This window comes from Saccostrea cucullata, unplaced genomic scaffold (assembly GCF_032062105.1).
Source record: "Saccostrea cucullata isolate Sc308-1 unplaced genomic scaffold, CSIRO_AGI_Scuc_v1 ctg484, whole genome shotgun sequence".
Lineage (NCBI taxonomy): Eukaryota > Metazoa > Mollusca > Bivalvia > Ostreida > Ostreidae > Saccostrea > Saccostrea cuccullata.
In genome coordinates this window covers 317,169-331,294 of record NW_026931863.1, presented here as the reverse complement: position 1 = coordinate 331,294, position 14,126 = coordinate 317,169, and the positions used below count along the sequence as shown (strand labels likewise).

General features: G+C 35.6%; 1 protein-coding gene across 1 annotated transcript in view; it reads right to left on the bottom strand.

The window, feature by feature from the left end:
* LOC134233765 (uncharacterized) overlaps positions 1-14,071 on the bottom strand; it is a 45,546-nt gene extending 31,475 nt beyond the window's left edge. Inside the window, 3 exon segments of the mRNA XM_062715767.1 lie at positions 853-1,028; positions 9,636-9,647; positions 13,891-14,071. Of these exon segments, the coding sequence (XP_062571751.1) occupies positions 853-1,028; positions 9,636-9,647; positions 13,891-14,071 (369 nt within the window).
* Positions 14,072-14,126: the final 55 nt, after the last annotated feature.

Below are 14,126 nucleotides of genomic sequence, written 5' to 3'. Positions count from 1 at the left end.
AGTATTTTCTCTAAATAAGTCAGAATTTTCTGTCCCAAAGATACTCATCTTTATTTTCTGTTTTGTTAGTAAGACTGATTTGTTTACAGACGTGGATTCTCATTGATAATTTTCTTTTACATCCTTCAATCAAGCGCTATATAAAGAAGCGTTTTAATGACCCCATGATATCAATTCATCTAACGATCTGTATGTAATTAGTTTGAAACTTTGTTGTATACATTTATCTAAGATTCCTTAGAATAAATATAACCGTTTTCAAATAATATTTGTCTATTTTCTCCTTCTTGTGTCAATTGTATAAATTAAGTTTATATATTTAATAAAATTCTCCCAATCAGTGATCGTCTCTTTGGCGTAATCGATAAGGCATCGGACTGGCAACCCCATGGTCGTGAGTTCGATTCCCGGTGTGAGCATAGATGAATTTTATTCAAAAGATAAAGCCGTACACTATTTCGGCATAGTATGCTTACGCTATATAAATCCTTAGACCACTATGCGAGAATAGTAGGGTATGGGTTATATAGAGACAAACTGACAGGAAGCATAATAAAATGATATATTTGATCTATACAGTCAGACCTTATTATCCAATAAGCAGATCTATAGGTCTTCCAAATCAATTCAACATATCCATCAGTTTTTTTCACCTGTTAAGCATGTTTGCCTACTGTGAGTATTGTATGAAATTAGGCCTATTTTATCCCTGATCTTAAATAGCCCAATCCTTCCTCCACTCCTACCGCCATGAGGCTGATGAGCCATGTTCTGCATTGAAATATGCAAACCAAAATGTTTCATTCAAAATATTGTATTACCTATACGATTTTTTACTAAATACTTTCCTACCGATGGTGATGCCGAGTGCCTCCGGTATAACAGTTCCGACTTTCTTCTCGCCGTGCATGACAAACGTCGTTCTAGGGTGAGGCCAGCTTCAGAATGCAGCGCTTTTCTGCTGGGAAGCTGGGCCAAAATGGCTGCTTGACTGGTCCTTCGGAAACGCAGATCATTCTGTTCTACTTCTATAACTTCTGTTGCAGTAAAATTAAAGAAGAAACCTTTCTCAAGATCTTTACACAAATGAACGTGATGAAGATCTAATTTTAAGATATTAGGCTTACAGTGCTTGTTAACATGTTTGATGCTGGGTCGTGATTGCACTTAAAAATTTTCCAACTATGGTAAAATATTATCTTATACAGACATACCCTCTCCCTTTCGCAGAAAAGTTGGAAAATTCTTTGTTTGTCCTGTATGATCCATACTGTGGTTTGATTTATGCATGGAATATGACGTCACGCTGTATTATGATGCTGTGACGAAAGCGCTGCACATGTAAGCAAAGGCGGATCCAGTGTGGTTTGTTGTGACGAAAGCGCTGCACATTTAAGTAAAGGCGGATCCAATAAATAGAAGACAAAAATCTAAAATAGAAAAATTATGGCAGCAAATTAAATCCCTTAATTATTAGAACTTGACCTCGGTGTAAATTCTTGAAAAATAAATAACAATATTCTGTTTTAAAAATCTAGCATAAAATTGCATTTCAAATGAAAAAGTTAAAATAATGATTGAGCAGTGATCCATCGAAACAAAATATATAAACAAAACAATTTTGTAAAGAGGACATAAAACGCGAACCCCTAGTAATATCAGAGGTGAGATCAGGTGCCCTATGAGAAGTAAGTTCAACTGTGTGCCAGTTATATTCAGCGTGAGCCCTATGTTCATGTTTTGGTCAGGAAAAACTCGACATTCCCTAGTGAAAGAGAGTATTAAATGGAATAACAACCCAATGATATTTGCTTACAAGGTCATTATAAGGACCATTTTATAGTCAAAATATGTTGACTTTAACCGAAGTTGTTAAAATTCTTGTAACACCAACTTATCTGTCAGTAGCCCCTCTTATTATCGTGCCCGGAGCTCGGTTTTTGAGTATCGAATAAGTCTGAAGATGTAAAAAAAAAAATTTATAAATGTGCAGATTGGTGTAAAGCTGATAGCAGGATATCACCACATAAATGCATGTACATGTACAGTGTACATAAGGAAAAATGATGATTGAAAAGTTGAAATCATCTTGTTTGTCATCCAAGTTAGTTGTTTGTTAGTCCTTATCGTCTATAGCCAGTAAAACATCGATTAAATATTCATTTTACAGATTTGGCAGACTTTGTAGTGTCTTTTATTTCAAGTTGAAAGGTATATATTGAATCGACATAATATGAATGAAATTACATTTAACTATTTTGTTAATAAATAATTACATCTTCGATATATCTAATTGTCGACCTGAAGACCAAGGCAAATATTTTCTTCTTATGTAAAGATTTTTGAATAATTTCTGCTTCATATGAATAAAAACAGGTGAGCTTATAAAGGGGCATAATTAGGTCCATCGAGATTCCAACGTTACATTTTGTTGAAAGACTTGGTCTCCGAAGACTGTCGTCATTTAGGAACTCTAGCATCCTTTGAGTTTCTATATCGACACTATAAAAGAGATATAACAAAACTTTGAAATTAATGCAACAAAGTTTTTTTCATGGGACCAAGATATGCAAGGAGCGTCCAATTAACACAAATAATGGGTGATGTCGTAAGTTATATGAACATATCATTAATTCCAATTTAATATTTCTCGCAATATATAATATTTACATTCAGTGTAATTTTCCTTATGAAATCCATTAGAAATCCACGACGTTCAAATTTCTATAACACACGCGAAACCTTGTCACCGCGCGTTAGAATACACAGTAGGAACTACATGCATTTTCAATACTCTAGGAACACCAAAATTTAAAATGTTTTATTTCAATTTAATGAAAAACTATAACCCTGAAAAATTAACGTAATGTGCATTAAGAATTAATTTGTCAATGTTTTTCCTCGCAATGTTTGTTTGCGTTATTTAACTTTGCAACTTCATTTAACGTCATTTGACGTCACAAACGGCTCTTACATCTATTAACCACGGCAGTTTTGAAAGGCGCTAAATTCACACATAAGATTAACGAAATAAGCAATTATGAAAAAGGAAAATTAGAGAATGTAAATATAAGCATTGAATTCATATTTTTGGATGTCTTCGGTCCTATAACACACCTGGCCGTGCCGACAAATTATCATACCGCGCTAACGCGCGCTATTCAATTTGTCGGCACGGCCAGGTGTGTTATAGGACCGAAGACATCCAAAAATATGAATTCAATGCTTAAATATGCGCTTCAGTTGAAAGAACTTATTCTTTGAATATGCAAATTCAAAGAATTAATTGTGGTCCCTGCTTTTAGTGTCGTTGTGGGTGAGATGTCATTATTTATGGCATGTCATTCAAAAGTAAGGCTTCATTGAAGTTGATATTTTGAAGGTCAAGGTCAAATGGTCAGAAATCAGAGAATGCTCGAAAATATCTTAAGCTTGTCACAGGTAATGCACATGTTAAATCTAAAAACCCTACCTCTTCTCAATCAGAATTTATAAGGAAAAAATAACATTTTTGAAAAGTAGGTCAAACATCAAGGTTCAAGGCCATGGGGTAAAAAGTTGTAGTGTATTTAGAAAGGTCTTGTCACAGGAATAATGGGAAATGTGAAAGCCCTCTCTCTTAAAAAGTTATGAAGTTATGATTTTTGACCACGTGACCTTGACCTTAAAGTTTGACCTACTTTTCAAAAACCTTGTTCATAACTTTTGAATGAGAAGAAATAGGACTTTTACATTTCACATGTATGTTACATTATGCATGTACCTGTGACAAGACCTTACTAGTATACACTATGATTTTACCCCGTGACCTTGAACGATGAAGCTTGAACTAGAAATTTTCGGAAATGTTATTTTCATAATTATAACTATAGATTGATAAGAAAAAGGACTTTCATATTTGCATCTACATTACCAGTGACAAGTTATTTCCGAGCATGTTATGGTTTTCTGTCCACTTGATCTTCATGCTTGAACTATAATTTAAAAAATATTAGCTTTGGTGATAACTCTTGAATGACATATGATAGGGCGTTCATATTTTACACAATACATGTATGCCATAAATACTGACATCACAGCCACAAAGACATCGGAAGCGGGTAGCCACAATTCTTTGAATTTAATTGCTTGTATGCTCTTTTACATGTTTATCTTAAGACCGCGGAACATTAACTGGCAAAATTAAAAAGATACAGCTTACGTCATTTCTATCTGTTACAATCAAAACATTCAGTGATAGACAATGAAATGGGCGGGTACAATTCGACGCGGACGTGGGGAAAACATCGGATTGAAACTGCAGATTGAAATTCATTTTCAATCCACCTGAGCTGTTTTCAAAGCAAAGAGTGAATGTATGATTCAAAAATCAACTAATTTCAAATCCCAAATACATATTGTTTGAAATTCACATTAACATGAGTTTTAGCTTATAGTTTTAAGAACGCGAAAGATCACAGAAGACAAAGATTATTTTTCAGGAGATATTTGATTCCAGAGGGAGGGGGGGGTAAAAAAATTGTCGAGTCAGGTCATGGCTTAACGTGACAATATATTTTATTTCTAGGATTATAAGAGTGCGTGAGTTTTATACTTATTCTCACTGAAAATTGTTGGACAACTTTATTTAAAAATCGTTCAGCCCCCCCCCCCCCCCTCCAACAACACAAAGATATACATATATTTACCAAACAGAAATGAAATATTTGTCCCTTAAATATTAATTCATTTAAAACACTGGACAAAAGAAATTCAAACTGTACCAAAACTGAAATCATTTGTATTCTGGATCAATCAGTAATAATGTGCTTTCTAGCGTAGCTGAGGTGGATTGAAAAGGAATTTCGATCTGCAATTTCAATCCGATGTTTTCCAAACGTCCGCGTCGAATTGTACCCGCCCATTTCATTGTCTATCACTGAATGTTTTGATTGTAACAGATAGAAATGACGTGAGCTGTATATTTCCAATTTTGCCAGTTAATGTTCCGCGGTCTTAAATAAAAGTTTCACTTACCTTAGTGAGGTTTGGCCTTAAAAACCAATATTATTGTTATAAACGTGCAAATGAACAGATGAATGTGTCAAATTCGCATGCGACACCCTATATCAATTAATTATTCAAAGAATTCAGCATCAACTACTAATTAATCCAATGTAAATCTTGTCCTGATTCAATAGTATATGGTACATATGTGTTCCTATAGATTTAAGCAATTTGGTTTCTATCACGTCACTAGAACATATGGCAAAAAAAAAAATTATGTTGAGTTTATTTTGATTGTGTTACAAATGTAAGTGCTGCATCTATGAATGAATAACGGCATGTACATAGTTACGGTGTGATATGTTTATAAATTATACAAGTGCACATTTATTTTGAACCAATTAACCAACTCTAAAAAAAATACAAACTTTTATTTTAAAGCTGAGGTACATTGCATCCTAAAGTATAAGTATAGCTCAATTTGACTTTTGTAGGTGATCATCGCAAATACTTTTTTATTTTATCAGTCTTCTTTCCATGAATTGGATTAGCTGCAGATCTGTAGCTCACTGGTCTGGGGGTAAAATAGGATGGACGACTACAGTCTTTCAGTATTTTCGGAGAGCCACAATTTTTCAGCTATACTATATTGGATTATGACAAACTTGTGAGCACATTTTCCCCAGCTTGCCATCTGCCACTGAGCGATAAGATCAATCAAGTAATAAGCCACAGAATACTTTGATCACCTTGTTGCTCAAAAATCTCGGCGAGTGTTTGGACAGCATATGTTTTACTTATAACCCTAAACCAATATATACATACACACCCCTTCCCAACTACTTGCTGAATGGCAAATAGCAGGTCCCGAACCTGGCAAAGCATTCCCCCCATTAGACATTGTGTAACCCTCCTCAATCTTACCACGGAAATCTAGGTAACTGATAATTAGGAATGGCGTGTGCCTAAAGTAATTGGCTTCAGTTGTGAAGGGACTAGCAGAAGCCGGGACAGTGGCGCGCGGACAAAGTCAGGTCTGTAAGTGTTTGATACTTATAACGACATCCCTTTTTTAGTTGCTTTTTTATCCCTTTAAGTTTTGCAAGAAAAAATGTCCAGAAAATTAAGATAAATAAATGTTTAGGACCTTAGAAGACACCATTTTGATACCATTTTTGCAATTTGTTTTGTGCAAATATGTTTTCTATGAATGGATTCCATTTGATAAATACTTTTCAGCAAGTTATATTTCCAGCAAGTTAATTAACGAATAATCAGTAAAAATATCACTGACATTGTAAAGCTCGTTAAATATTGAATGTTGTATTATGAAAAACTTGCTTCTAGTTTATTAAATAATGTTCAGTACAATTTAACACCAAACCATGCATTCTACTTTAGTTTAAAAATTGTAATTGTACAATGTAAAATTGCAAATTGTGCATCTATTTTAATGGTTAAGCAACCATTCATTTTTCCGTGAAACCTGTTCTCTTAAAGATCGCTTATCTTTTGCATAACAGAGAGTAAAGGGTAAGGCCCTCGTGTGTGCCGTTTGATGTGAATTATCACTTTTTGACACGTGCTATATCAGGTACAACATCTCAGTATCCGTTATATTGTTACAGAAGAGAGCATTATGTTCTGCGTAATAAACATCAGTGTTGCATGTAATCCAACACATACACACAATTTCTCCCATCTTCTTGGCAAACATATACGTAGGTACTGTTGATTTTGCGGATAGGTGTATTTACAACTTTTCCTTGCATTCGATTGGCATAAGTCACATTCCAAGATCCATCTTGCCGCCTCGGTTTCGGTTTGAAGGTGAAAACCGATCTGATGATAAATAAAAACTTATATTTTTACAGGATGGCAACTTGAAATCGACTAGGTTAAAGCGATGCTGGTCCGGCTTTTTAGGGACTCGTTCGAAACCCCTTGGGGTTTTCGACTTCAAGGAGGCCGAGATTTAAATCAAGAGCTCGTGGTACAGAGGGTGAGTATAGCAGACGACTTATCCTTATATAGGTATGCACGTGCAGCAATAGCGCACTGATTTCCAGTGATGAAGAGTGACTGACAGAATCCGTCTGGTGTAATTGTCAATTAACAGTTTTCTGATAGGGAAATATATCTCGGCTATTACAGTTTCTCTAGCAAGACCTCCCGTTCCTATTCGTCTTCCTAGTTTATAGAGGTAAGTTAATTTTTACTTTCATATTGCGTTGAGAGGGGGCAACGTTCGGCGCAAGACTTCAGCGCACCTTAAAACTTAATTGATATGCAGTAGGCGAAACTTGATACGCTAATACACAATGGTTGATATAGTGGACAACTAATTATTAGTTACACGTGTCATTATCATTTGGGTTAATTAGAAGTTGATGTTCTCTTGTATTACATGGGAGATTTTTTTTGGTGTTCGATGCCAGATCACTTTGTTTTTCTTTGATGTGCTGATTTCAGAAGCAAGAGAAGTGTTTTTGTAAATATTTTACCTGAAGGCAAATCATTATGTCTTGAACCTGCGTTCTGGCTCTTCTTAAAAAAAATCAGAAAGATTAACTTCAATTGGTGATGCTCTTCGATATCGTCTAGCTAACATTCCTTTGAAATTTTGCAGAATTTCTCAATAACACGGCTTAGCAAAAATATTGTTTAAAAAGAACTCTCAATTAGAATTGTATTTTTGCAGCAAACACCTTATCGTTGCATGATTAATGGCATTAAATTATTTTTTCTTCAATTGTTTAATTGAAAATTTTTATGATTTACCTAGAACCTTTGCGTCATATTAAGAAGTTCGATGGTCTTTTGACTTTATTCCAAACTAAAATAATAATCTCATAAACGATTACCGAAATTGAAAATTTATCTGAAATTCAACTTTATTCTCACAAAATTCTTACATACGTCTTTTCAAAGACTATAAATTCAAAGCTTCTTTAAAAATGCTTTAACTTTGGATTCTTTTCCCTCTCTCGAGAAAAAAAAAAATTCCTTAGAACCGTTCTTCGCCTCCCGCTGTCTGTATTATTAATGCTGCAGTTACTCCTGCACATTCCAGTATAGATCTATCAGACTGTTTCATCTTTTGATAGAAAAGGATTACGACCTAGTACCATTATCAAAAAATGTTCCTCTCCTAACGAAAAAAAAGATAATGAAAAGATGCTGACTGACTGCAGCGATTTAAATTTGATAGTAAATGTTCCTGCAGGATTAAGGATATTTCATGTAACACACATCACGTCTGGATGCTTTAAATACGCATCTTCAAACAAGAACCTTATCTTAATTATTGTTTCTTTTTCAACATTCTTTTTTTTTTACTAACTAAAAAAGTCACTATGACTCAGGCGAAAGGTATTTTATCTTCTTGCATCAATCAGCCTGAAATGAAAATTAAAACATTTTTTTCTTCTTTCTTTGTACAGAGAGAGAGAAGGGAGGAATTGATTGATATTTTTGTCAGTTTAATGATGTCTTTCAGCAGAAACTTTATCAAGTTCAAAATGTGTTTAATTTTTGATCTAATAAATTGTTTCAAGCTAATCAAAAGTTTAACATGAAGATGTTACACAAAGTGACTCTTAAATGTTAACCACACAGTCCAAAAACCATGGTTCGAATCTCTCTGACGACTAATTTTGCACTGGTCATGTTTTCCAGTATGTATCATTAATATTCAACCTGTATCCCGATCTCATTACATATGCATTTTATAACAAAACGATCATTATAGCAATATCTAAACTTCAGAAGAACTATAGCGTGACGTATGAAATAGTAAAACCAAAATTGAACAACTAGCATAAATGCCCCCAACCCTTTGTGAGTTAAACTATTGCCCTGTGGCTCGGAATGTAAATTTCGCACATTGGAGTGTACAGTATTGACCTTGCAGTATGACATTATGCACTCCAATAATACAACCTGCAAAACCAACATTCCACTAAGTAGATCAACAGATGGTTCTTATGCCCAAGCACCCTGCAGGAAATTACTAAATTCCTATACCCCGGACCTTTGTCTTTCAACCAACATATTACCGGCCTTGATCGCAGGTTCCACTGTTTACAAGACGCATATTGGATACATTCACATGAGCTGAGACGATTCTGGCACCACCGTTGGTAGTGTACCTGTCAGCTGCAATTTACATTTTGCCCATTTCTCTGTCTTTATCAAGCTTTTATTTTGCTTATTGTCAGTGTTCTGGGGAACCCATTTTCTTTTCTTATTACTGTCCTTCCAGAATATTTTATTTTTGTCTCCAAGATTTATAGATATGACCTCCACCACAATTCGGATTTTACCTCGAAGGGCGGGGTCTGAGCCGTTGGACATTACGGTAGGGGGTAGTGTTACGTTGGCTTTATTGAATTTTTTTTCATTGCTTTTACGGAGTCAATTTTCTCCATTTATTTTCAAAATAATTATTTTGCACATCTTTTATTGTTAAAATCTTTACACCAGGCAAAAGGGATGCTGAAGAATATACAATGTAGATCATTGGACCACAAAAAAGTTAAATTTGTCAAAATTTAATGGCATCAAGGTCATAGGTCATTCACCGGCCTTCAAAGGATGAAGGTCATGTTGTTGTTGGAAGTAAACCAGCAGTTGAAGAACCAGCCAACGATCTTTATAACCTCCCACTAAATTGAATCATGTTATTACATGTGTACTTTTCTATATACGTAAAAGTATATTCATGTAGAAATTAGCAATGACTTTTCATGTTAGTAAGATAGAAGTTTGTACAATGTCTTAAAAAAAAGAATTTGATTTTGTTTCAAGAAATTGCTAAAATTTACATTTTCATGGCCTAATATCAATAAAAACAAAATAATTGATCAAAACACTGTTTCTCTGTTTGAAGAGAAAACACTGTACATGATATAATTTCTTACATAATTCTAGTAAATGCTATCTTTTTCGTGTACCGATATCATTACAAAAAACTCCCCGTCACTTGTATCTGGGAATAAGAAAGACATTTATTGAGCGAGTTGAAACTCCTGAAAATTCGCCAAGAAAGAACCTTGATATATATATATATAATTATGCCAGTTTATTTTCAGCAGACCCATCTCCTGAAAGTTATTTAGAGATAAAACAGTTCTACATTTTCCCGATTTTCACAGAGGAGAAGATTCTTTAATAAAACAGATTTATGTTTATGGCAGGTATTTTCGAACAGTCCTGCGGAAGGGGAACTCCAGAGGGGTGACGTCATATTAGCCATCAACGGCCGTGACGCATCGACGCTGACGCATAAGCAGGCACAGGACAGCATCAAATTTGGCGGAGGACAGGTCGAACTTCTCGTCAGCAGGTATAAGAATATATTGTTTGTGTTCTTTTTACCCATAAATTTGAAACACATGTGAAACGTCAAAGAAAAATAAACCTTTCACTATTTTAATTAATACTAGATGGCGATACAGGAGATGATATGATGTCATTGGTGTGTGTTTTCTTTGATCGAATTGCTTCTTTTTCTGTGTATAATCAGCATTAATTTGTGATGTCAAGATTACATCATGATACACTTCAGTTGATATACCTATAGTATACTGTATAGAATATACTATAGATTAAGTTCGTTACCCTCCATGTACAAATGATTGTAAAAATAATTGATAACGTCAAATAATTCAGATGCACTTTTATCTCCGCAATAATTACCAGAGACTATATAACCGCTCTATGTGCACACTCTCAAAGACACAAGTGGGAAGTCGGAAACAAAACAGCTCAAATAATCTTCTATTTCGGGAGCTCTGTGTAGCTTCATATGTGTTTTATTACAAGGCTTGATTCCTCTTACCTACTACCTACACACATTTTTCACTTTTTTTCTACCTCCAAGATATGATTCACTCGTGTTAACGGCAAGTTTATTTCTAGACCTTCTCATTTTTCTGTTTTATCTTCAACTGCCAATTGTTCATTTTTTAGAAGTCTTGGAAATCTGTTTGGTCAGTAATTTTTATGATAACATTTTGTTCCTTTTTTTTCTTTCGTTTATATACAGTGAAACTTGTCTAATTTGGATGTTGTGTAATCCGAAATCTTGCCTATAATCCGATCTTAATTTTATTCGTTTCAGAAAGTTCAATTTTTAAGAATTCGTCTAAACCGGAAGGTTTTCTAATCCGCCCAATTTATTTGGAACAAGTGGTGTCCGGATGAGATAAATTTTACATGCATTTTAATTATTTGTTCTCATTAATTTTTGTTTGTACTTTCAGGCCACCCTCTGGAGCCTCTGTGAAACCTCTTACACCACAGAGTCCAACTAAGGCCCCACCTCTGCCTCATAAGACTGCCTCTGTAAGTATACACATATTGTCAAATACCTTAAAAGTCAATCCAGCACAATATTTTTGGTAAAATGTGTTACCATTCAAAATTACATTTTGAAAAGCATTTCGCTCTTACTGTTACTTAAATCCCAGAAATCTTAATTAACCTAGCACAATCGCAACTTCACCGATCTTCCCTACAAGTGTTTTCCGAGCTTCACGAAAAGGTCCGAGAAGATGCGATTGAACCTAGCACTGTCTAGCCTTGTTCCCTGTCCCTATTTTGCTTTGTGTACTCCGCGTCTCTCCTGCCTTGGCAAGGATGAGACAGGGGACCAGGCTAAGCACTGTCGTTCTATTCGTTACGCTTCTGCTACTTTCACTTCTAACCTTGTTCCTTTATTAATACCATTACCCAGATTCAGATTCCGATCAGACGTTCCTCAGATCACGGTCCTAAAATCATGCCTCCTCCAGCCGTCGCCGGTCATCAGCCCAAGAAAATCACAATGAACAAATTTGGTGGAGGAACTACGAGCTTTGGGCAAAGTTTCGCGGGTCAAGCAAAACAACCGGGCTGGTCCCCGCAACCTTCGATCTATTCCCAGCAGTTCACGCCACAGTTGTCAATGCAGGAACAGCAAGGCTTTTCTCCTCAACAGGTGATTACAAATATATTTACGAGTGTGTTCGTATGGATACATTGATGAATGTGCAAGTCGATTTTTATCTGCTCACTACATGACAACGGGAAATCGCATTCTTCATTCCGATAAATTATTGTAAATTAGATTTGTGTTCTGTACAGTTTCAGAGGAAACTACACTTATCTTGCAAATCAGGTGCATAGCTGTTCCTGAACAGACATTATACAAATGCATGCCATGATGGAATGTATAATTACCCAAATTGCTTGCTCTTCTATTGCACAAGTTTGTCTTTCGCGATTTAAAGAGCGATAATTGGCTACATGAGCAAAATAATGATCTCTTTCATTTATCCGGTTCTTTTTCTCATTAAAGATTTTTGTTTATTTGGAAATAAAATCTGAGTTATATTTATAAAATTCTCATCAAAATCTCTTGAATACTAGTGCCGATGCTTTTTGACATATGATAGTTTGTTTTACGTAATTTCTGCAATGCATTTTTCTCGCAGCAATCACCTATGCAACAACAGTATCAACAATATAAGCCACCACCGCAACAACAGCAATACCGTCCGCCTCAGCAACAATATCAGTCACCGCCTCAGCAACAATATCAGCCACCGCCGCAACAATATCAGCCACCGCCGCAACAATATCAGCCACCACCGCAGCAATATCAGCCACAATACCAACCGCAACAACAGTCGCCACGTACTCCCGAGCAGGCGCAGTATCAGCCTTATTCTCTTAACCAGCCCCAGAAGACATCTTCGGCCACCATTTCTCCGGCGACTCCTACGTCACAGTACATTTCGCCTGGTTTGAGCCAGCCCGACTATGTGCGTGCTGATGACCCCGTTACTGACGAGGTGGACTATGAATACGTTCCCGTCAGTCGTAGGAGAAACGTGTTCAAGGAGAAGGATGAGAAGCCACCCCAAAGTGAGTAGTTTTTTCCGTTTACTTAAATTTGTTAATTGGATTTCTTTTTAAATTCCATCCAGCAGTCCAAAATTCCAAATACCGAAAAAATTTCTTTTATTTGTTTTTCCTCCCCAGTTTCTACCGCTGAGGTGATTGACCTTTTAGTGGTATCAAATAAATCGTCAACAAATATTGGACAATCATTTTGTTTCAAAAACTTTTCGAACATTCCTCACTTTTTACCTTTAGTTTTTATCGTTTCTATGATGACCCGTATTTTCTGTTTTTCTTCCCTGAAATGTCTTTTTTGCATGTTCAGTAAATGCTAACGGGACAGAAGATGATTATTATTACCCAAACTGTCCTGTTTGGGAGCGACGAAGAATGTTTATGAAAGATCAACCAAGAGGTGACACAATTAATGTAGAAAAATGATAGAAGCAGTGTAGAAATTAGTCTCCTGATTTTATATAATGTGGCACATTCTAATACAATTGCACAGAATTACTATCTTTATTTCAGCTTATTAAAATTCAGTTACAATGTAGCTAGCAATTTTAAAGGTTTGACAATAACAGTGCTGACTACCAATGTTTTCATAGGAGTTTTTGTTTGATTACATACTTTCATTTATTTCGTTGCAGTTTTTTCCCGAATTCATTTAAGCGCATTTTCAATTTCTTTTTTAGTTTGGAATTTAATAATGCTTTGTTAATTATTTTAAATGAAAATTATTAACATTTTAACTAATTTAAAAAAAACTTCAAATAAATCACATTTAAAAATACTAAGTATACTTATAATTTCAATAATTCTAACATCTTTTTCATAATAAGTCTCGATTTATTTTTATTCATTGCGTTATTGCATTCAGTACAACTAATAAAACGTGTTTTCTCACAGTCAGTAGAACTGGCAAAAGGAGGTCATATGGATCGCCAGCAGGGGGAGCAACTCAGTTTGGAACAGACTATTCCAAGGGCCCGACCCCCGCAGCAGTCACTGTTCAGCAAAGGCCACGCCCACCCCCTGTCACACATGTACCTGTGAACGCAGCTCCTGTACAAGTGTCTGTACAGTCTACTACTCGTGATGAGCCCGACACCAGCAGTTTCTCGAGAAACTGGTCCGGAACGCTGAAGAGCTCGGGGGGACCGAGACCTTGGGAACAAGAGCAGAAAGAATACGTCATGCCATCCATGCGTGAACCAGATCAGCCCTCAAGGCGACCAGCGCCAGCAGTTTCG